The sequence below is a fragment of the Macroventuria anomochaeta genome (genome assembly GCF_010093625.1).
Source record: "Macroventuria anomochaeta strain CBS 525.71 unplaced genomic scaffold BU25scaffold_2, whole genome shotgun sequence".
NCBI classification, from domain to species: Eukaryota; Fungi; Ascomycota; class Dothideomycetes; order Pleosporales; family Didymellaceae; genus Macroventuria; species Macroventuria anomochaeta.
This window is the reverse complement of record NW_022985363.1, coordinates 1,420,055-1,441,591: the sequence shown is the minus strand read 5'-3', so window position 1 is coordinate 1,441,591 and position 21,537 is coordinate 1,420,055. Positions and strand designations below refer to the sequence as shown.

Here is a 21,537-nt window from a genome sequence, read left to right as displayed (position 1 = left end):
ATCGATCAACACGTACGGAGGGGCGGTCCTCAATGAATCTAAAATTCCGAGCTAGCAGGACCCTTGCCGCGGCTAGAGTTGCCCCACGTCATCGTGAAGCTTGAGCTACCAGCACCTGCATTTTACAGTCGCAGCATTCGGATTACTCAGGGAAAGTTGATTTGTGCCGAAAATTCCAAAAGGTAGATGTTCAAACTCTCGAGAGAACCATTACGGTACTCGCAGTCCTGTCAACTCAACGGCAAACGTACTTTCCACCAGGGCTCCCACATCATGGCGGAAGCTTCCAAAGGCAAGAGCAGTAATATTACAGAGAAACACCAAGATCCAATAGTCGCAGAGGAGATAGAAGGAGCTTTGAAACCCCAAGCATCGCACTTATTATTCGCCTCAAAGCGAGCAAATGCATGTATGTTCGACAAATGGCACCATAAAAGCAAGACCTAAACTCGCAGCGCAGTCACAGAACTCATGTCTGCAAAGAAGCCTAAACCCGCCGCTGAACCAGCCGAAATACCAGCGAAGCCCGTAATGCGAGGCTTCGACGCACGCAACGGTCTAGGTCTATACATCGAACATCCTGAGAAGAACCCCGAGGGCCTTGTCGTAGAGTACGACGACGACTTCGTAGTGATCAACGACAAGTTCCCAAAAGCAAGGTATGCCTCCTCATTGCTTTTCCAAAGCAGCCCTGGACTGATAATTCATAGTGTGCATCTTCTCTTAATCCCCCGCAAGCCAGAATACTACAACCAACACCCCCTGCATCTCCTCTCCAGCAATCCCGCTTTCCTCGCCGAAGTACGTCGCTGCGTCGACCGCCTCAAGCAGCTCGCAGCCTCAGAACTGCGCCGCAGATACGGCCGCCACAGTGCCACAGATGTCCCCTACCAGTCCGCCCTCTCAGACCTAATGAGCTCACCCAACCCCCCACCAGCATCAGAGCGCGACGCTCTCCTCCCACCCGGCCGTGACTGGCTCTCTGAAATCAAAGTAGGCGTGCATACACACCCAAGCATGAACCACATGCACATCCACATCATGAGTCGGGAGATGCATTCACTGTGTCTGAGGCATAAGAAGCATTATTTGAGTTTCAACTCGAGTTTCTTTGTGGATGTGGATGAGTTCCCGCTTGAGGAGGGGAGTGAGAGATTTCATCCGGGGGACTGGCCGAGTTGGGATATGAAGTGTTGGAGGTGTGGGGAGAACTACAAGAATAAGTTTGCGAAGTTGAAGGGGCATTTAGAAGAGGAGTTTGAGGTGTGGAGGAAGGAATGATGCGGTGGGACTGAGAGCAAGGAAACAAGCTAAGAGATGCAACAGGCAGGTTTATGTGATACCCGACACGGTTCTTTGATAGTCGTCATAGCATACAAGACTAGCCAACTTTTGGTGTCGTTATATGGTACATCGTTTCGTCAATTTGTGATTGCTGCCCACTGTGCCTTTCAGCATGCTGGTGCAAGCCATCCGTTGCTGGATGTTCAATCGTGCCCTGCCCAACTGGGAGATGCACGTCTCCAGCAGGGCACCCTCCCAACAATAGCCTGGCATACAAATGTCATGCCACGCACCCGTGTCTTTCTAAGCCCTAGGCTTGACCTTGGGGGTGCCGCTTCGGACGCGCTTGGCCTCCGGGCGCTGCAAGTGAGAGGCAGGAATCCAGCTCTCGTCGTACTTCGCGCCAGTGGTGACAGCGGGACCGTCAGCGCCAACAACAGCGACCTGCTCAGCGGGGTCGACCTTCTTGGAGCCCTGGGAGGACTTCTTAGCGCGCTCTCCACCCTTGCCGCGACCCTTCTTCTGGGGGAAGAAGGTGGTGACCCAGGTGTTGTAGATGAAGTAGACGGTTCCAGCGAAGGCGCCGAGGAGAACGAGGTAGAGGAAGATGCTACATATACACATTAGCTTCTAGCCGCTGAAATGGTCGGTTGAGGCGCGCAGCGCTTGGGAAGAACCTACATCTGAGGGTCAAAGAGGCTGGTGGGCCTCTCGACGATGGAGACAGTCTCGTTGTAGGCGGCGACAGTGAAGATGGCATTCTCAGAGTTCCTCAAGACAGCAACGAGCTGAAGGCGGAGGTCCTGGGGGTGCAGCTCGGTGGAGAAAGTGTAGGGCACGGTCTCCTCTGCGCCAGCGGGGATCTCAATGGAGTACTTCTGCGCAGTAAGGTTGCGCACGATCTGAGACTGGCCATTGGCCTCCTGGAGCAGCGAGCCACCGACGATGCTTACGCCAATGGGCTTGGGCTCGTTGTTGGAGATGGACAGACGAGCTTCAGTGGCATGACCGTTGATGAGCTTGACGCCGAAGATCTCAGACTGGGGGAACGAGGCTGAGATCTTGACGTTCAGGTTCGGTGTCTGGGCCTCGGGTACTTCCTTGACGTCCTGAACCTGAGCACGCGGGGGTCAGTGAACAGATGTCATGCAGCGTATAGCACGCGGGCACTCACCTCGATCGCGAAGGCATTGAGCGCCCTCAACGAGAGCAAGAGCAGAGATGAGAGCTTCCAGGCAACCATGATGGATACAGCAAACGGTCGACGAGATGAATGCGCAGGGGAGAAGAGGGTGGAGGGGAGCACAGCAATTCGAACGTGGCTTCTACGAACGTCAGAGCGCAGCTCCCACCTTGGCAACGGCAGGGAGCTCCCTAGTCTTTGGAAGCGAGCGCCTTCCCCACACCGTTTGGCAGGGCCAATCAGCTCTGAGCTCTAGCGCGCATCCAACACGCAACTACTCGTCGTTTCTGACGCGAGGTTCTTGTGCACCGTGAACTGCGTCCTGTCTTCTGTTCACGGCACACGGAAGAGGAGCGTTATCAGCCACCGCGGCAGGCTGCAGAAAGATGCGTGTCCGTTTGCTGTCAATAACAGCCTTCACCGCCAATACTGAAGCTCGTGTGTGCTGCATGGTCGCTCCGTTTGAGGCAGACCCTTCTCATGGCCACTAACAAAAAATTGCGAGCTCACATTCACTTCCACAGATGACCGTTTTCCGCTTTCTGTTTCTGGAATCCTCTTGGTTCCCGTCTCCGTCTTCCTGATTCTGTTTCTCGTCTCCTGTCACTTCATTTCTGGAAACAGCTGTCGGCCACTGACATAAATACGCGCTCTTTCCCACGTTTCTTCCTACTCACCTTCGACCCAACAGGCGGCGCAGACGACAGTACTCACAACCACAACCACACTCGTTCGAACATTTGAGAGCCTCCGAGCCATTTATAATCACTTCAAAGATGGTGCCAGCTCCATTCCTTGCTGGCCTCGGTCACACCCCTGCCCCTGCTTCCAATGCCGTGACCCGCCCCAGCACGGTAGACCCTGAGCATTCGACCTTGTATCAGCGCTACGAACTGCTCCAACAGTACGACAAGGACAAAAACGACTTCATAGGTGTCAGTGCGACAGGAGCATGATCCGCTTCATGACTGACCATTGCAGGAACTGCTTACGCGCTACGAGTACCTAAGCCAGCAATATCAAGCTTTGGCCTCTCAGAGTAGGCGCGATGTCGAAGGTGAAGCCGCCTGGCAGGCGGAGAAGCCCATGTACGAGAGAATGGTCCAACAGTATCAGCGAGCTCTAGTAAGTGGTTATGGGAGCTCGGTCATATCGCGTGGGAGCAGCTTTGCTGACCTCATCAGTCCGAGAACCCTTTCGTCATGGTCCTGATCGATGGGGACGGCATGGTCGTAAGCAACTCCTCTTTCCACAAAGGTCTCACAACACTAACGCCACCAGTTCTGCGATGAGAACATTCGCATGGGAGAAGCGGGCGGTCGCCGTGCTGCGTCGCAGCTTGACACCGCCGTGCGCGACTGGATCGAGATCGAGGCAAAGGACGTACCCCTTACCTCCCGCGTGATCTGCCGAATCTATGCCAACGTCCGCGGCCTTGGAGACGTATTGGTAAGGACTGGCACAATCAAAGAAATTGAAGACTTCGAGGACTTTGTGCGAGGATTCACTCGAGCAAAGACTATGTTCGACTTTATCGATGTCGGCGCTGGGAAAGATCGCGCGGACGAGAAGACCATCGGTAGGTACCGGCGTCCTCGAGTCGAGCGACATGAAACTGACATGGATATCAGATAACTTCAAGATATTTTCACAGGACTACCACTGCCGCCGACTCCTCTTCGGCTGCTCGCACGGCAACGGCTACGCACGAGTATTGGAAGAGTGCTCAGACAAACCGGAGATTGTAAGCAAGGTCATCTTGCTCGAAGGTGTGCCTTTCGAGAAAGAGTTGCTACCGCTCCCCTACGGCACAAAGAAGTTTCCGAACATTTTTCGAGACTCCAAACTCGTAGCCTGGGGTCACAACACTTTTGTTCCTGGTCAGCCGCGCCATGTATCCGGCGCAGGATCCCCAGCTCAAAAGGTCTACGACATCTCAACTGGGCTCCCCAGTCGCTTCCCAGCGCCCCCACCACAAGTGATGGATAGTCCCATCCCAGCTAGGGCCACCGCCGTGGGCTTGCCACGCACACCTTCCACATCCACGATAGCATCTGATGGGTTCATTACCACCAAGGCTACTCCACCCATGAACAGCTGGGCAGCAAAGGCAGCTGCTCCACCGCCTCCAGCATCCGCTTTGCCAGCATACGAGCCAGCTGACCGTAACGAGGTCATTGCACGCAACCGAGCTGGACAACGCATCGATCCGCCTTGCAAAGACTACGATAAGACCGAAGTTGACCGCGTCAAGAAGCTCAAGTTGTGCAACGTACACTTCCTGAGGCAAGAGTGCCCGTACGATATGCAGTGTACTCACAAGCATACTTACCAGCCGAGCCGCGGCGAGATCGCTACTCTCCGCCTCGTTGCACGCATGTCGCCTTGTCAGAATGGCAGTGGTTGCCAGGATGTCAAGTGCATCTTTGGTCACCGTTGTCCTGCTCCACCTGGCAGGACAAAGGTTCCCAAGGGCGCAAAGTCTTGCATTTTCGCGGAAACATGCAAATTTCCGATTGAGTTGCATGACATCGATACCAACGTTGTTAAGACGCTTGTGATTCGTTGATCGTCGATGGTAGGTCTACTCTCAACACAACATACGATGTTGAAAGGAACAGTAATTCTTACCAGCTTAAGGTCCAGAAAGCATGGAGAGACCTTCGACGGGGCTTGATGGGATTGCAATCGTTCAAAGATTGTGAAGTAGCATGGCGCGGAATTCTGGTAAGGCCAACCGGCAGTAATACTTCGTTTTCCAGAAGCACACAACTTTTGCAAAGAATCTCAGCGGTGCTTGTGATGCTAAAAGAGAGTGTCATGATCGGCACCATCTGTGCTAACGTGAACAAAGAGCCCATTTCTCCCAGCACTGATGGTCTGTACATTACAGATGTGTCTCGTTAATGTCCAGGATGGGTTCCGAAGCAGAGATGAGGTGACCTGGCCACGCAAGGCTGGTGCTTAGCGACAACGTGCATGGGTAGTGAACTCAGCCCCGCACGGTGCATAGCGTCACGGCTAAAATCATTGCTTCATCACAACTTAACACCGCCGAACCTGCTGGGCTCACTGAAACTCTCGATGACGACTGGACCAGCATGTCGGATACCGAAGAAAGAAGACGCCTTCAGAATCGCATAGCGCAAAGGCACTACCGCAAGAGACTAAGAGCCAGGCTGACCGACCTCGAGAAAAGAGCAAACGCCCATCCGCAGACAGACCATAACAATTTCGCCGCTCAATCTGGTTCCCTGGCTCCGCCTCAGCCTAAATCTCACACTACGGCTTCAGTAGAAGGTGGTCAAATCACAGAGGTCACCGAACAGATCGATCCCGAAGTCTTGGTGTATCAGGATGCTGATGAACCGGTGAATATCAACTGCATCTGCAAAAGCTCTTTAGATCAAAGATTCGTCATTGCATGTCTCAAATGTGGTACTTGGCAACACATAGCTTGCTACTACGAGTCTGCTAAAGATTACATGGACGAACATCGATGTGTGCATTGCGCACCAAGGATCGTAGAGCCAAAGAGTCCGTCGTCGAAAAGGCCAGCAAATGTGGTCTTCTCAGTCCATTCAAGCAGTACCGAATACATATCTAAACGTCGAGCGCGCACTTTAGGCACAGAGAGCTCTGTAGGGCATCATGAGAGGAAAAGGAGTGAATCTGTATACACAGAACCCACTATTTACAACGATCAAGAGTGGTGGGCCTTGGGCTCTATACTAAGCAAGGGGGATGCAACTGAGCTGGAGCCAAACTCTGTTGTAGCTGAGGCTTCGGACGTCTTCGATGCACGAGAGCTAGAAAGAGTCAAGGAGATAAGCAGCAAAGATGGCAAACGCGGCGCTAACTGCGTCATTGATTGCCCACTCTCAGCGGTAGAAAGTGACATGGGGCTCCCGAGCACATGCCCCAAAATACAAGCTGGAAGCATGTCCCAGATTCGCATCCATTTGCTTCGTCGCCATGGCATATTCATCAAGTACTGTGTCGAGTGCGCACAAGACATCCTGAATCCCGAAGTGTTCGGTCAGTGCCATGGAGTTGGTTGCACAGAGCCTCGACGGCTGCGAAGAAGAGGCATTGTCGGTGTGCGACAGCAGTGGAAAGAGCTGTACATTTCCTTGAGACAAAAAGAGGACAACAGAGTTCCAGAGGGGTTTGAAAGCTCTCATACACACATTCAAGTCGATACTGGTCCTTCAGACAGTTCAAACGTGGAGAACGACCTTTCCCTTTTAAAGGCGACTGATTCACTTTCAGAAGGGAAGGAAGACCACATAGATCTTAACGAAACTCTTGGTTCAGACTGTATGGGCACCGAGACAGTCTTTCATTGCCTGTCAGACACGGGAGCTTGTGCAGGCTCTACCGGAAGGCATGTCATGAGCGAACTTGCGGAGAAAGTACCTTCTTCTTGGGAGGAGGTCCAGGACTGTCTTCCCGATTCCTACAAATGGGACATCGAATATGTCACCACACGTGGTGCGGGTGGGAATGACACTGGTTGTTGGACATGTACACCTTTGCAGGGTAGCGAGCCCGAGCAGATCCCACTCACAATAGCTGAAGCTCCTGTTGTGCTCCCTGTCGAGCATCAATGGCCGCCAATCGGTGGAGTCAATCCTCCCCCAGACCCCAGGCCTTCAGCACTGATAGACTGTCGGACCGAACTGCCCATGGATACTATACGGGATCTCTTCCTTACCTTTGAAGGTAGTATGGGCTTCTACGTTCTCATAAGTGGCCTACTACAGATCATCGTTTCTGATACCTTCGACACTACTTGGGCCTCTTCACATTTGCCTCACAAGTACGGTGGCCTAAAGGTCTGCTATATCACGAATACAATGGAGCCTTCTATGCTCCAATCTAGTGTGGCAACCGCCCCTCGGGCAGGCTTGTCAATACAAACGCAAACTTCTCGCTTGTCGAGTGCGACCAGACAATCTCGATCGACTCAGTCACTTCAGCTCAATGACTTTGTCGAAGCTCGAGTATCATCGACATCTCGAGAGAAATATGCGGGTAGAATTGGGTTGAAGGTGTCAAAAGCAGGCCAACCTTACTTGGTGATGTCTTCTCACGTCATTACTGAGGCGATCCTTAGCAAATCTTTCTTCGGGTTGAATCGTGATCCGATGAAGCGACTCCAAGAGGATTGGAACAAAAACGCTGAAATTTGGGCGGGAAACACGAAGGTGTGTACCATAGCCAAGGAGCCTTTGATTTCTTCATAATTTGACTAATTTGTCGGCAGATCGGTACGATCGAGAAAAGTTTTGACTATGCCGCAGAGTATTACCCTACAGGATTCAATCACGATGTCACGTTGATACGGCCTAGTACGACGGCTTCTGTTGCAGATATCGAATCTCCGATAGGTGACCTTGGCTGGCTTTGCCGAGATGCCTGGTCATCACTCCGCCAGCAACCTTCAGCCGTCAAGATCCTTGGGCCAACAGAAACCGATCGGAAGGCAAAATGCATCAAATGCAACACTACCTCCGAGGCCATCATCGTGGGCGAAGGCATATTCCTCAATCAAACCGCAGCTGCTGGTGCCAAACCTGCGAAGAGCCATGATGTTTCGACATGGAACAAATTTGTCTCACGAGCTGTGCTATACCGCGTGAACCCTGACTTCAACCCACCTAACGGATACAGTGGCATTGCGTTATATGCGGATGGCGTAAGGGAAGATGGGACTCAAGGATCCGGTATTATAGGCTTTCAAAGCTTCGTACAAAGAAGTGGCCACACCCAGAACTTCAATTTGCCAGAGGGTCCACATCTGGAGCAAAGGTTGAGAGAAGGGAGAGTAGCGTTCTACGGCGCATTTCAAGTGCCCGACGAACTTCGCAGAGAGTACAGTATCTTGTAGGGCATTGGCTGAACGTTCTTTGGGTTTACCTTTAAAAATGCAGATGTTGGAATACAGATATTACTTGAAGGAGCCCACCACCTGTGCAACCCCCAATAAAACCTGCACGACAGTCAAAAATACAACAACCGTGGCAAACCTAGATCTTGTCAGCTCGCGTCAGCAAAAAGTATTTTAAACGTACAGGAATGTCCAGAACTGCATCGTGTCCCTACGATCGCGAAAAAGCACCCAAAGACTCCATGGCCTCGAAGTCTGGAGATGTTGCTCAAGCCGAGCGATGCGCGGCCAGAGGGTAGGGAAATCGTCTGGTGTCCAATTACTTGCCGACTGTTTCGTCATCAAGGTCTCCAGGGTTGGGTCGAAGTCGCTCTGGCTTAGATTAGAGGCTACATTCCTCTTCTGCCGTGGGCTTGCCAGGGCGCGTGTCTTGCAGGCAGTGATGCATTGCTGCCGATAGCGATAAGCGGAACATGACCAGCACCAGCACACTTTCCGAATACCAACAAATGAGCCGAACTTCGCATGCAAAGGTGCATCGAACCAGGCATTGAACAAAACAGCATACGACTCTTTAATCTCCTGGGTAAGTACTACCGGTATCGCAACTGTGGGAGAGGTGATGGCATCAAACGCACATGGCAACGAGAACAGTTCCAGAACGTACCGTCCGCCGACCTTAGTGAGAAGCATATGCCGAGAGACATTAGGGGTCCACGAGATATCCACAGCGCTGAGCACATTCAGTGTAAATGCGTTAAGCCGTGTTGTCTTGATGGACAGCGATTCTTGAGCATTGGGATCTTCCAACAGTGCGTATGGCGATATTACTGAGTCGAGAGTCAGCTTATCACTCCGTTGAATATTAAGGGAATGACGTACTGTTGGGCGGGGCTCGCCCGGGAGTGTGAGCAAGCAGATTCTGCAATGAAGTTCGATTTAGAGCATTTGGAGTGTTCAACATCAGTGCTATCAGTTTCATTGTCGCATCGCCCTCGAAGCTCATCCTGTGATCCCACTGTCCGCCAGGGAGAAGACCACTGCTTGCGATGAGACTAGCAATGGAGTTGTCGTAAGGCGCCATAGTTACAATGGGTAGCGTAGGCGTCGTAGCAGGTGATGCAGTTGGCGCTGCAGCCTGCGGTGTCGTTGCATCTGCGAAGATGCTATATGCTGCCACGACCTTGCGAGATCGGTTCTTATATTGGAAAGAGCTCAACATTGTGGTCCATGTCCCAATGATACACATGACCTTGTCTTCGACATGTTCTCTCCGCCTGTGATCTCCCGCAACAGTGTCCGCAAATACATCCCGAAAGCCTGATGAGGCAAACCTATCTACGAGTGTTTGTATAGTAGGGTCCGTTGGTGTTCTATTCGTAGAAGCGCCCGGCCGAAAGTGTTCGATGACTTCGATGAAAAGCTCTACGTAGTCTTCTATTGTTTCGCTACCCGCGTGTTGCTTCAGGATGTAGTTTAGATACGGTACGGCGGTCGTGTTCGTTGGGTAATCCCTGAACCCCAGGGCATGCGCGAGTCTGGTTCGATCGTCGAAAGGTGATTTTTTGCTACTGAGAGACATTGTGAGCTCCAATACAGGTATAGTACCCTTTGGAATCCTTCCACTCTGCGCACAGTCGGCGTCTGATCAGCCCCTCTTGAACCTTGGGTGATTGCGCACTCTTAGGCTTCGAATCTCTCTGGGCCTGCAATGGTTAATGTACTCGGTGATTAACAGACGGTGCAAAGAAAAGATCAAAGGCCATTGCGCCAACGGAACTCGAGAAGCCGCCATTTTTTCTAGGCGCCTGCGAGGCTGAGGGCGGAGCTGAAGCTGATGAGGCGCAGAGATTAAGCGTCGTTGAGCCTATCAGAATTGCGAAGGCGGTACCGGAGCTCCGAGTCCGGACACAGCTCGGATCTGATAACAGCGATCCAATCTGATAAAGCACTTGCTACATCGAGCAGCACTTTCCGTAACAGGATAATCAAAATGTTACCTTGTCGTAGTTCGTGTCTTCCATTCGTCTGCAGACCATATAAATTACCAGCGATCGTGCTAAGGCATCGATACAAACCCCCCATTCTACGCCATGACTTTAGCAAATCACTGCGCCCAAACACATAATCCTCGTCAAGCGATTGACCACTGAATTGTAGTACTCCCGCTTCCTAACATGTCTTCCAACCATCAGGCAGACGTTAAGTCTAACAAGGCCACACCTCTTGCACCGGACATCGAACTAGCCATCCTCCCAACAGGAACACAACAATCGCTACCCTCAGACCCACCCTCCAAATTTTCCAACCTCTTCTTCGTAACTCTCACAAACTCCGATCCCACCAACCCCAAAGACTGGTTCAACCGCCTGAAATGGGCTGTAACCGACGTCCTCAGCGCCACAGGTTTCAACGGGATCATGGTGTCCACCATCATGGCATCCGCGCTCTCCACCATCGCCATCGAACTGCACATGTCGTATATCGAATCTGTCATGGCTCTTTCCATCTACCGTCTCACTACTGCCTTTATCCCTTAGTCATCGGCCCACTGAGTGAGGTGTTTGGTATACAGGAGATCTTGCATGCGGGCAATGTATGGTTTTTGGTGTGAAATGTGGTGTGTGGGTTTGCAAAGACGAAAGAGGTTCTTATTTCAGCGAGATTTTTGGCAGGGTTTGGTGCGAGTAATATATACGCCTTGGCTGGAGGTGTCTTGGAAGACGCATGGAGACCGGAGCAGAAGGGTAGGAGTTTGGGGGTTTACCTGCTTATACCGCTGCTAGGTGCCGCTGTTGGTAAGTTGACTTGGATCGAACGCTGGAACCAAAAGAACTGACGACGATAGGGCCGATCATTGGTGGCTTCATGGCCGGCCGAACCACCTGGCGTTGGATGTTCTGCTCGACTTCGATCTTTCAGGCTGTCATGATCGCAGTGTCGTTCACTGCATTCAAAGAAACATATGCACCTGTCATCCTGGCTCAAAGCGCGAAAAAGCAGCGAATGGAGACTGCAGATTATCGATACTACACCTGACACGAGCGATTGAGTGCCGACAAGTCGATCTTTTCGATCCTGAGCAACGCGCTTACCCGCCCACTCCGACTGCTTCTCTTCCATCCGATAATCATCATTGCCAGTGTCAACTTGACCTTCGACTATGGCATACTTTACATTGCTCTGACGAGCTTTGCCGAGCTCTGGACTAATTATTACCAGGTTCAATCGGGATGAGCGGGTTGCACTACATTGCGGTTGCACCTGGCGAGCTGGCAGGCGCCCTGCCCGGAGCACCAACGATAGACCGTTACCATCGTTGGAAGAAAGCACAGCATCTGGATGGCGATCTGGCGCCGGAGTACAGACTTCCCGTCATCTTCTATAGTGCACTGCTTGCACCAGTGGGTTTGTTCATCTACGGCTGGACGGCAGAGCATCGAGTCCACTGGGTTGCGGTCGAAATCCGTGTCTTCATCGCCATGTTTGGCTTTCAAATGTCTGGAATGGCGTGGCAGGCATACATCATGGATACTTGTTCGGACCATACGAGCAGCGCAAGGGCTGCAACGTAGTTCTTGGCAGGTCTTACTGCCTTTCTGTTCTCGCTGTTTGTACCGAAGATGTACAGAGCCATGAGATACGGATGGTGCAACACCGCGATGGCATTCGCTTCTTTGATCCTTGCAGTTCCAGGTCTAATCTCGTTGTAGTATTACGGTGCGAAGCTGAGGGCTTGCGCAAGGTCAACTTACTAATGACGAGCGAGGATATCAATCTACTGCGAAGTTGGTTGGTATTGTCAGAGATGGCTACTGTACCATCTGAACAGGGGGCCATTTGACAAAGTCAGGGATCGGTTCTCTATATCCGCGTATAGCTAAGGTTGTGTTAAATGGAGAGAAGGGTCACAGAGTCGTTGTGACGGGCCAATCGTGTCCTCATCGTAATCAGCATGCACCAAGTTCTATAAGGTCTCCATTCTATCTCTTTGAATGGAACAGCGATGCGCCCAAGAGCCAATCACGAAGTTGATATTTGAGGTGTAGAGTTCACGAGTGCGAGAGCGACAGTCGCAAGAAGCGATTACATCATTTTGCACTAGCCGCACCAAGCTAGCGTCTCTCACGTATACGTACTCGGCTATCTTCTATATACGACGAGTGCTACAACTTTCCTTCTGGCGTTGCACCTGCAATCTACTAACCCCATCTGCGCCCAATGCTCATACGTCAACCATCAATAGCGATGTCTCCATTGGCTATCTTCGAGCGTGAAACAGAGGCGCTAGAGACTACCGATATGCCGGATCGATCATATCTTCCGAGAAGGTGTGGCTGCAGCAGTGCTCAACGTGCATGCTTCTGGGATGTCAGGGAAACGATGCATACTACCAGGCACAGACAGTAAAGTTTGTTCCCACGGAGGCTGGGATGGCTATGTTACGCGTATGGTGTACGGATGAGTGCGGAGCGGCTTCGTGTACAGACTACTGAGGTCAGGATGGTTTAAGAAGGCAAAAAGGTCCCTCGTATTCGAAAGACATTCCGATCACATCTTTCCTCAGTCCTACTCTATCTCAACTCTATCTTCATCCAGTCCTAGTCCTCTACCACAATCTATTCCCCACATCATGAAGCAGAACGTTCTTCTCCTCGCAGCAACGACCTCGCTCGCATCCGGCAGGCCACAATATGGCACACCAAACCCACACGAATGGATTCCGGGTGGTCCTCATGACTGTAAGTCCTCGCCGGTACATCCTCAACCACCACTAACAAACAATAGTCCGTGGCCCATGCCCTATGCTCAATACCCTCACAAACCACGGCTTCCTCCCCCGCGACGGGCGCAACTTCACCAAAGCCAACGTGATCAAAGGCTTGGGTGACGGTTTAAATTTCGACACCACACTCGCCGGCATAATGTGGGACCAAGCAATCATCGCCAACCCAGAGCCCAATGCCACATTCTTCACGCTCGAGCAGCTCAACGTGCACAATGTCCTAGAACACGACGCCAGCTTATCGCGCACTGATGCGGCGTTTGGTAATAACCATGTTTTCAATCAGACGGTGTTTAATACGAGTAAGGCATGGTGGACTGATGAGGTTGTGACGGCGAAGCAATTGGCGCATAGCAAGATCTTCAGGCAGTTGGTGAGTAGGGCAGAGAATGAGAACTACACGTTCAGTGCGTCGACGGAGGAGTTTAGCTTAGGAGAGGTTGCTGCGCCGATTATTGCGTTTGGAGATACGACCGCTGGGACTGTACCCAGGGAGTTGATGGTATACTTCTTCGGTAAGTTGTCTTTGATGCATGACTGCGCTGTTAAGACAAGCTCGCTGACATGTTGACAGAGAACGAGCGCTTGCCGGAAGAACTTGGCTGGTCGAAGAAGAATGCCTCGATCACCTTGCAGACTATTTTGGAAACGACAGCTATCGTTCGTAATGCGACAAGTCTATTGACTGGTGGTGAGACTGCACCGGCGGACCCACATAAGCGCAGGGACTTGCACAGCGGCCTATTCTGAGTGTGTCAGCTGCAAGAGCTAGTTTGAGTATATGCGTTATGGCATTGAGGTTTAATGCTTTGGCAGTAGTGGTTCTCAGTGAGTTTTGAGTATAGTGTATCATCATTTATTGACTAAACAATACTGGGTATCCTTTCGCCTTGTTTACGCAAATTGTAAACAAACTTTGGGCCTTCGCCACGATCGCGTGCCAATTTGGGGCATTCCAAACTGGCATACGAACTGCACACGTTGTTGCAATTGATGTTGTGAACTATCGATCAAGGTGTAGATGTTGCGGATCCGCACCGCCTTGCATCGAAGACGTCCTGCGCCATGACACATAGCCCGAAAACACCCAAACAGGCAACATTGAGGCTGATGATGGTCGTTGTAAGACAAAGACTGGGATTGGCATCCGGTTGTGTAGAAGAAGACGGATTGTCATTACTACTGCATACTCAAGAAGGTGGGCGCGTGATGCCTGCAGACTGTTAGCACTCGGTGCATGTGGAAAGGGGTCTCAGTTACACATACCTTATCTTCTCGAGCTTGCATCAGATGTAGTCGTATTCGATCTTTGCGCAGCACATTGAGATACTGATGGTGGTGTGGTAGCCGAATGTGAGGTGAATCTTGGTGTGGGCGGGCTCGATGCCAGAGGTGATCTTATCGAGCTTGTAGAAAGCGGCGATGGTCTTGAAGCAGGCACCTTGAGGAAGACGCGCGCAGGTGGAAATTGGCTGACTGGAGGCATTGCGATGATGTGGTATGGTGTTGTGGTGTAGTTGCCCAGTTGTATGGATGTCAAGATTCCGGTGTGAGTCAATTGACTATGGGCGAAGAGATTCGAAAAGATGGAGAGGTGGAGTGATTTGGTTGTGTTTGTCAAAGCAGCAACTAGAAGCGGGAACCGTTGATCTTATACAGGCTCGAAGAGTCACAAGCATGTTACCGAGGCGGGGCGTCACACACCTGTAACGTTGCCGTTTCGGGCAATCAGGCAATGCTCTCGCGAGGTCAGGTCCAGCTCGCGGAAAAGTCTCCGGACCGAGCCGGCGACTTGTTTTCGTCGATATTCAGGTTTATGAGGGGTCATATGCAATTGCGCGACTCGATCGCATTGCGAAGATGCAATATTGGTCCTTCTAGATAAGCTTCCCTTTGCTCCGGGGGAGTCGATTGCTGAAGCGCTGCGCCGGGCACATGTGCTCTCGTGCCTCAGGCTGCACAACCTGACCGCCAATGCATGTCTCTGGCTGAGCAGCTAAGGCATAGAGCTGTGTGACAAGTGTGGGTTCCTGGAAGTTTGGTGTTGTGAATGTTTGACGGGGGGCTCCACAGCGGTCATGGCGGTTCTGGGCGGGGGTGAATGTGGGGTGGTGTTGCGCAAGCTTTGTGCTAAAGATCGGATTGACCTCACGAAACTTGTCTTTGGTGTTGAAGTGAAGGATCATCATGGCAAGTGATGCCGAGGTCTCCAAATCTGGCAAGTTCGTGAGTATGAAGTTATCACGAGCGCTTTCGCGACGAACGGTCACTCAGAGGCGTGCAACGCACTCTAAGCGCTCAGCGACCAATTCCCCTCAAGCATGAGTTCTTGGCTGCGCGATGGGTTTGTTTGACAGGTCGCCTGGGAGCTGTCTGAGTCTCAAGATCCGACCTCGCGACGCCAGAAAGCTATCAACAGTATCGGAGACGTGTCTCGACTCGCTCGCCACATATGCCAAGCAGCTTCAGATCTTCGTTTCGACACATGTCTTCTGCCGCAGATGAAAGAAGCTCTTGGTTGTTCGTGCCTGTCTTGGGTGTTTCTGGTGTGTTCCGGCCGCAGAACCGCACAGCTTGGCTTTCACATGCTGGACTTCTGAGCACGAGCTTCTGAAGGCAAGAAGAGTACTGTGACTGCACTCGTGGTTTCTGGTGATGTACAAAGCTGGGACGGCAAGGTAGAGCAAGGCGCGCAAGGAAAGTGCAGCCTGACCACCGGCATCAGCAACGATCTCAGCCTTGCGCAGTGATGAGAAATCTGGGCGCGTGATCTGCAACTCAGCCTCAACTAGTCATCGCATCCACGAAAATCCCAACCTGAAGACTTTGGATTTCATTTCGCGATGGGCTCCGACATTCTACTACGCACAGACAAGCTCGACGTGGCCCTGGAGGAGAGCCATTCGTCCACCAATGTTCCATAACACACATCTAGCATGCTCTACCCTACTCGACTACCCGACAACAACGTCCGACTGCTCACGATTTTGCCCTCAAACGATGCTGATGCTCCCATAGGATTCGAGCTATGTCAGTACGATGTGTCCAGCGCACCCGCTTACGAAGGGCGAACCAAACGACCTGGCTGTAGTGACATGCAGCGGACTCAGCGTCAATGTTACGAAAAATCTTCGAAACGCCTTGTGGAGGATACGCAACTCCACGGATCCTAAAACTATCTGGGCTGATACTCTGTGTATGAATCAAATGGACCTTAAGGAGATTAGCGTTCATGTACCGCTCATGGGTCGAGTGTTCTCGCAAGCTACCAACACGGTCATTTATCTCGGCGAAGCAAGTCTTGAAGAGGCCGTCGCAGTCGAAGCTGATCTGATGGCATTCCTCGAATTCATGGTAAATCTTGCGATGAAACCAGACCCCGTCAGTCCTGGCTACGAGTTCGGGAATTGTCTTTTTGGAGTCTACCCGAACAAGCTACTCTTGAAATAGTTTGGAGCGCCTTTGAGAGTTTTTCAAGGCAGATTGGTTCAAGCGCATATGATGCGTTCAAGAGATCATGCTGGCTCGCGACTCAGGGCGTCACTCTTATTTGTTGCGGTATCGGTTGGTCCGTACAGTGTCTGACTATACCCCTGACCACTACCCTGGACTAGTGTGTTACAGGTCAGATATATAGTCGTCTCCTCCTAGCTAGATAGCAACTCAGCGCAACATTACATCAACTTGATAGTCCTACATTGTCGTTCACCGTAGCTATCAGTGTACTACAGCGGCCTACGCCGCCACAAAACATGAACTGATCACCAGCGTCTCATCTGTGCTGGACCCAGAATTGGAAGTCATGTTTTCACAATGCTGGAGACACACACGACCGATACGATCAACATGCGTTGATCACCCAGAGGAACTCTTGTAGATTGCGCGAACATTCACGACTGGAGTTTTTGCGCCGTTGGTGCATCACGAGGAAGCTACTGATCACCAACAAGATCAATTATTGGTGCACAGAAGTAATGCTACAGTGCTCCCCCAACTATCTCGGTCTACCTGAGGACAGGAACAACAACATAATCGCTCACGGCACCAAAAACCCAGGATCAGGAGAACGGTATTTTTCTCTACTTGAGTTATGTAGCAATCGCCGGAAGTTCTTCAAAACGGCACAAGGGACTTATGATGTTGGTCCTGATTGTATGCTCGAGGGAGACCTTATCGTAGGACTCATGGGAGCGTCTTCGCTACACGCCCTACGCCCAACAGCGACCGGCTGTGTCTTCAACTTATGGCACGTACTTCAAGGATCTGCGCGATGGTTGAATGGAGGAGCAACAGCTCACTTTGATCTGAGCGACCAGCTCGTAATCCTGAGCGGAAAGTACTCCATCAAACAAGAGCAATAAGTGGGAATAAATCATTTACATCGTTTCGTTACATCATCAGCATAGAAGGGCTTCTACATATCGTCTAAGATGACGAACACTCATATTTAGCACTCCACTTTCCACCCGGCAGCCCATCAACCGTCACCGGCCCAGCATCAGCAACCTGCACCTCAACAAGTATATCCTCATAATTACCGCTCTGCTCTTCCAACACCACTCTACCCACACAACCCAGCTTTGGCAGCTTCACCTCACCACTCGTCCCCTGTGGCGCCTCGAACTCCATCGCCCACGCACCTTCGTCACCAACTTGGGTCTTCGCTGAGAAGAAACCGATATCTGTGCTAAAGCCGGCATCGGCGATCTTCAAGTCGCCCAGCGAAGGGGCAATGCGCCACGTCTTGCCTCCAGCGCTGAGGAGCTGGATACCAGCAATGTAGAACGTCAGCGAAGATGTTGGCCCTGTCGCCCAACCGTGCGCGTGCGAGATTCGCGCATCATTGAGGTACGGCGCGTAATGCAGCTCGCCGGTCGTCGAGTATCCTTCGATGAAGGTCGAGTTCGTCATACGTGGGTCGTCGAGCATGAAGCCCCATTGCAATCTCATAAGCTCGAGACCGGCGGTCGTGTTCTCGGCGAGGAAGTGTGCCTGCAGCTCGAAGCCGGAGATGAAGGGCGAGATGGCATCTGCGGCTTCGAGCGCGGGGGCACCGTACGGTGTCCATCGGTCTGCGAGCGCGGAGGAGATGCGTTGCACTTGTGTGGAGTTGACAGTCAGGTTTGCGACAACGGCCCAGGAGTTGCCGTCTTGAGGCATGAGCGTTGTGGTTTCGTTATCGATGTACATGCCCGCCTCATTGTTCCAGAGGAGTTCGTTGGCGGAAGTCTTGATGCGCTCGGCGATGGTAGTCCAGTTGGAAGTTGACAATGTATCGTTGAGAGCAGCGGCAAGCTCGACACCGTGGTTGATGGTGTAGTAGAGAATTGCATTGGCTTCGACGTTGTGGCCACCCATGCCGAAACGCAGCCAGTCGGCAGGAGAAGTGACGTTCATAAGCCCCGAAGAGTCGATGTAGCTGAGTGACCAGGAGAGGCCGAGCTTCCATTGGTCCCAGAGGGACCGGAGATAGTCGATGTCTCCGGTGTACAGGTAGTGGTCGGCAACACCAATCAACGTGTATAAATGGTACGTGAAGGATACGGAATTTGGGAATGGTCGTCCAGCGTAGGGCAGGCGACCGTTTGCAGCCTGGATGTCGAAGAGTGAATTGAGAGAGTTTTCGATTGAGATTACATCATTGGTTGATACCACGACACCGGGGACAGCAATAGCCATATCTAAATATTGGTCAGCTCCCATCCCACCATTGACTTATCAGGGTATCTCAAACTTACCACCTGCCCATACAAGTCTGTCTCGTTTGGCACCATCGACCAGTGTAGAGGTACCATTCGTGATTGTGGTGTTGTAGTACCATGTAACGTTGGTCGCATCTGAGACCGATGAATTAATCTCGCGAATGTGAATCAGTGAATCACCATGAGTAGGATCGATAGTGCAGATCTGGTTTGTGTATGCACCAGCATACCAGATGCGGTTTAGCAACTCATCTGTACACAATTAGCAATCATCTTCGCATTGTCCAGCGGCTGCTAACATACCATCACAGTGGAAGTACCCAGTATAGTTCGCAATCGCATCATCCTCCCAGTGTGGCATGGCAGTATAGTGCACCTCGGCGCTCGTGACCTCAACCGTGCCGGTCGAGTTATGCACCAAAGTCATGTACCTGAAGCCACCCCTCTCTTTCTTCCTCGGCGCAGTGTATCGACCTGGCTCAGTGACATGGAACCATAGCGTCTCGTCCTTTCCGGCATCGGCGGTTGCATCAGAAGAAGCATTGGAGATCCAGTATGAGCTCTCAGAGAATGTGACGCCGATGTATTGTAAAGAGTCTGAAACCGAGTTTATGTTAAGAGAAACCACGCCAGCGATGTTGATGCCGAAGTCGTAGGAGGTGGCTGCGTTGCCATCGAAGGTCGTACTGCCGTTCGATCTGGTAAGGTTCTCAGGGTTGCTGACGGAGCCATTGGTGTTGTGCACGGACACTGGGTGAAGGGTTCGTGATCTTGGTGCCAGGATGTATTCGTCATATGGTATGGCGATGGCAGGCGCAACCAGCGCTGCTGTGGATAGAAAGGAGAAGAGCTTCATCTTGCAATGCTTGATCGAAGGCTACAAGTCCGGATAGACCGGTATGTCTCTGCTATATAGCTGACACCCATCGACGGCTCGTGCGGCATTAAAGTCACCATCTTGAACTGACGTACCGAGGTGTATAAGGCTATCGGACAAGCAGAGACCGAAATGAGAACTTTTTGGTGCAACGTCGATCTCAAGGCTGTGGGGAAGCGGGGAATGCTTGCAGTGCCGGTTGTTGTGAGTGGCTGTAGCTTAGAGCTTTGCCGAAACGATCACAAAGTCCCGAACGAACTCTTCGGACCGTCTGAACAGACTCTTCAAGAAACGGCCAAGCATTGCAGCGAGCATGCTTGATCATCTTTCCTTGATGCTTCTGTCGAGACTGACGCGCTCTGGCATGGCGGGCCCCCACCGAAATCGGCAACGAGAACTTGCGAAGGATGCTAACCTCGCTGCGACCAAATCAGAAAGAATGAAAGAGCTAGGCGAGTAAGGAGGGATGGTTCTTGAAGAAAAGGCTTTCGTAAACGTCGTGTGCTACGAAACAAACCTTGAAAGGGATCAAAAGCCACACCGGGCCAAAGTTAGAACCAGAACGCCGCCCTCGTTGTGTATTCCTTTATCCCAGTATTCAAACTCCATAACACCTTCATCATCAAGCAACAAATAAGTCAATAGTTCCGTTTACTCGCGCAAAACTCAACTGCCATCCCTTTATCCGCACTACACGCCGAGTTGGGATTGCTCTTCTTGCAAAGGTTCTCCTGTCGCACAAGTCAGCTTACACTCATTTCACTCAGACAGTAGCAACCCATACCTCGTACAAATACGCTTGGTCATCACACCAAGCGCCAGCTCCACACTGAAAACTCAAAGCATCCTTCGCAGGCCCCATCTGCAGTCCAGCCTCATGCCCTGCACAGGCTGTAGTATCGCCGTTGCGCAGTCCATCTTCGGTGCGCCCCAGACAGTCGATCAGGCTGATGTCGTACCAGACCGTGCCGGCTGAGACAGCGTATTCGATTTGCACAGGCTTGGAATAGTCGCCCTCGGTCTTGGAGACTTTGAGGTTTACACCCGAGCCTTCAGGTGCCGCTTCGAATGGTCGGTCGAGCTTGCCGCCGGCAGGGATGTGACCAATCTCACCGAGGGTATTGCCGATGTGGGGTTCGAAAAAGAGGTCGTAGTCGCAGAAGTTGTAGATAGTCAGCGTGTTGGCTGTCGAGTCTGGGCGTGGGAAGAGGGAGAGCTGAGGGATTTCGACGTCGTCGACTGTGGGCATGGGAGTGTCTGGTAATGGCCAGGAGATCTTCCATGGGCAAGTTGCGGGAATGACCCAGGATTCTACACGGGCAAGGACTGAGTCGATGGCGTCAGAGATCTTGCCTGCGACCTCGTTGGTATTGTTCTTGATCGAGTCTACGATATCGTCGACGCCTCGGGTGAGGTGGATGTCGCGAGCATGGTGGAAGTTCTCATGCCTGTGGTGTGTCGCAGAGGCAACGAGTGCGGAAGAAAGTAGCAAGATAAGGGGTTGCATATTGACGAGTATTCTATGGACCAGCGGGAGGCAAAGATTTCCGAAGGTATGGTATAGTGCAATCCAAAAGAGTATAAGGATCGCACAGCGATGATGTGAAACTTCAAGTTCACAACAGAAAAAAGAATGACTGGAGGAGTGAGTGGATACCGAAACAACAGCAACAGTCCGAGCCATCACACCCGTTTATCTTATACAAATCTGTCAGCCACCCATTTTGCGAGATCTTGCTGATGGGGGGACGGTTGGGGGCTGAAGTCGGCTCGCACTGAAACAGGGCTTACCCGAAGTCCGAACTGCAGGTA

At 51.8% G+C, this 21,537-nt stretch overlaps 11 protein-coding genes across 11 annotated transcripts; 7 read left to right on the top strand and 4 right to left on the bottom strand.

Annotated features, from left to right (window-relative positions):
- The first annotated feature begins 136 nt into the window (after positions 1-136).
- BU25DRAFT_88007 (HIT-like protein) lies at positions 137-1,434 on the top strand. The gene is made up of 2 exons (XM_033712204.1): positions 137-409; positions 461-1,434. Exons 1-2 carry the CDS (start codon positions 187-189, stop codon positions 1,279-1,281), a joined length of 1,044 nt encoding a protein of 347 aa, XP_033567236.1. The 5' UTR covers positions 137-186; the 3' UTR covers positions 1,282-1,434.
- A 153-nt stretch (positions 1,435-1,587) lies between these two features.
- BU25DRAFT_417577 (uncharacterized protein) lies at positions 1,588-2,527 on the bottom strand (the record flags this gene model as incomplete). Its single annotated transcript, XM_033707817.1, has 3 exons — positions 1,588-1,894; positions 1,966-2,399; positions 2,459-2,527. 3 exons carry the CDS (start codon positions 2,525-2,527, stop codon positions 1,588-1,590), a joined length of 810 nt encoding a protein of 269 aa, XP_033567235.1.
- Positions 2,528-3,243: 716 nt separating this feature from the next.
- Positions 3,244-5,360, top strand: BU25DRAFT_487392 (uncharacterized protein; the record flags this gene model as incomplete). The annotated part of the gene is made up of 5 exons (XM_033711274.1): positions 3,244-3,402; positions 3,449-3,592; positions 3,652-3,699; positions 3,749-4,046; positions 4,099-5,360. 5 exons carry the CDS (start codon positions 3,244-3,246, stop codon positions 5,034-5,036), a joined length of 1,587 nt encoding a protein of 528 aa, XP_033567234.1. The 3' UTR covers positions 5,037-5,360.
- A 1,501-nt stretch (positions 5,361-6,861) lies between these two features.
- Positions 6,862-8,360, top strand: BU25DRAFT_330069 (uncharacterized protein; the record flags this gene model as incomplete). Its single annotated transcript, XM_033702343.1, has 2 exons — positions 6,862-7,677; positions 7,737-8,360. The coding sequence occupies 2 exons, from the start codon at positions 6,862-6,864 to the stop codon at positions 8,358-8,360; spliced, it is 1,440 nt and encodes a 479-aa protein (XP_033567233.1).
- Positions 8,267-10,178, bottom strand: BU25DRAFT_87966 (uncharacterized protein). The gene is made up of 3 exons (XM_033712203.1): positions 9,243-10,178; positions 8,545-9,190; positions 8,267-8,499 (listed from the first exon to the last, which is right to left on the bottom strand). The coding sequence occupies exons 1-3, from the start codon at positions 9,940-9,942 to the stop codon at positions 8,421-8,423; spliced, it is 1,425 nt and encodes a 474-aa protein (XP_033567232.1). The 5' UTR covers positions 9,943-10,178; the 3' UTR covers positions 8,267-8,420.
- A 359-nt stretch (positions 10,179-10,537) lies between these two features.
- Positions 10,538-12,168, top strand: BU25DRAFT_436661 (MFS general substrate transporter; the record flags this gene model as incomplete). Its single annotated transcript, XM_033708962.1, has 7 exons — positions 10,538-10,839; positions 10,917-10,968; positions 10,999-11,158; positions 11,209-11,333; positions 11,406-11,582; positions 11,633-11,897; positions 11,946-12,168. The coding sequence occupies 7 exons, from the start codon at positions 10,538-10,540 to the stop codon at positions 12,071-12,073; spliced, it is 1,209 nt and encodes a 402-aa protein (XP_033567231.1). The 3' UTR covers positions 12,074-12,168.
- A 714-nt stretch (positions 12,169-12,882) lies between these two features.
- Positions 12,883-14,054, top strand: BU25DRAFT_87938 (Cloroperoxidase). Its single transcript, XM_033712202.1, has 3 exons — positions 12,883-13,102; positions 13,149-13,661; positions 13,721-14,054. Exons 1-3 carry the CDS (start codon positions 12,994-12,996, stop codon positions 13,894-13,896), a joined length of 798 nt encoding a protein of 265 aa, XP_033567230.1. The 5' UTR covers positions 12,883-12,993; the 3' UTR covers positions 13,897-14,054.
- A 1,888-nt stretch (positions 14,055-15,942) lies between these two features.
- On the top strand, positions 15,943-16,840 carry BU25DRAFT_406302 (uncharacterized protein; the record flags this gene model as incomplete). Its single annotated transcript, XM_033705242.1, has 1 exon — positions 15,943-16,840. A coding segment is annotated over exon 1 (406 nt), but the record flags the coding sequence as incomplete, so codon positions are not given.
- A 16-nt stretch (positions 16,841-16,856) lies between these two features.
- BU25DRAFT_87830 (uncharacterized protein) lies at positions 16,857-17,539 on the top strand. Its single transcript, XM_033712201.1, has one exon. It carries the CDS (start codon positions 17,121-17,123, stop codon positions 17,505-17,507), a length of 387 nt encoding a protein of 128 aa, XP_033567228.1. The 5' UTR covers positions 16,857-17,120; the 3' UTR covers positions 17,508-17,539.
- A 30-nt stretch (positions 17,540-17,569) lies between these two features.
- Positions 17,570-19,704, bottom strand: BU25DRAFT_487388 (glycoside hydrolase family 78 protein; the record flags this gene model as incomplete). Its single annotated transcript, XM_033711273.1, has 3 exons — positions 17,570-18,827; positions 18,885-19,100; positions 19,152-19,704. The coding sequence occupies 3 exons, from the start codon at positions 19,702-19,704 to the stop codon at positions 17,572-17,574; spliced, it is 2,025 nt and encodes a 674-aa protein (XP_033567227.1).
- Positions 19,705-20,221: 517 nt separating this feature from the next.
- On the bottom strand, positions 20,222-21,378 carry BU25DRAFT_406300 (uncharacterized protein). The gene is made up of 2 exons (XM_033705241.1): positions 20,510-21,378; positions 20,222-20,456 (listed from the first exon to the last, which is right to left on the bottom strand). The coding sequence occupies exons 1-2, from the start codon at positions 21,230-21,232 to the stop codon at positions 20,364-20,366; spliced, it is 816 nt and encodes a 271-aa protein (XP_033567226.1). The 5' UTR covers positions 21,233-21,378; the 3' UTR covers positions 20,222-20,363.
- Positions 21,379-21,537: the final 159 nt, after the last annotated feature.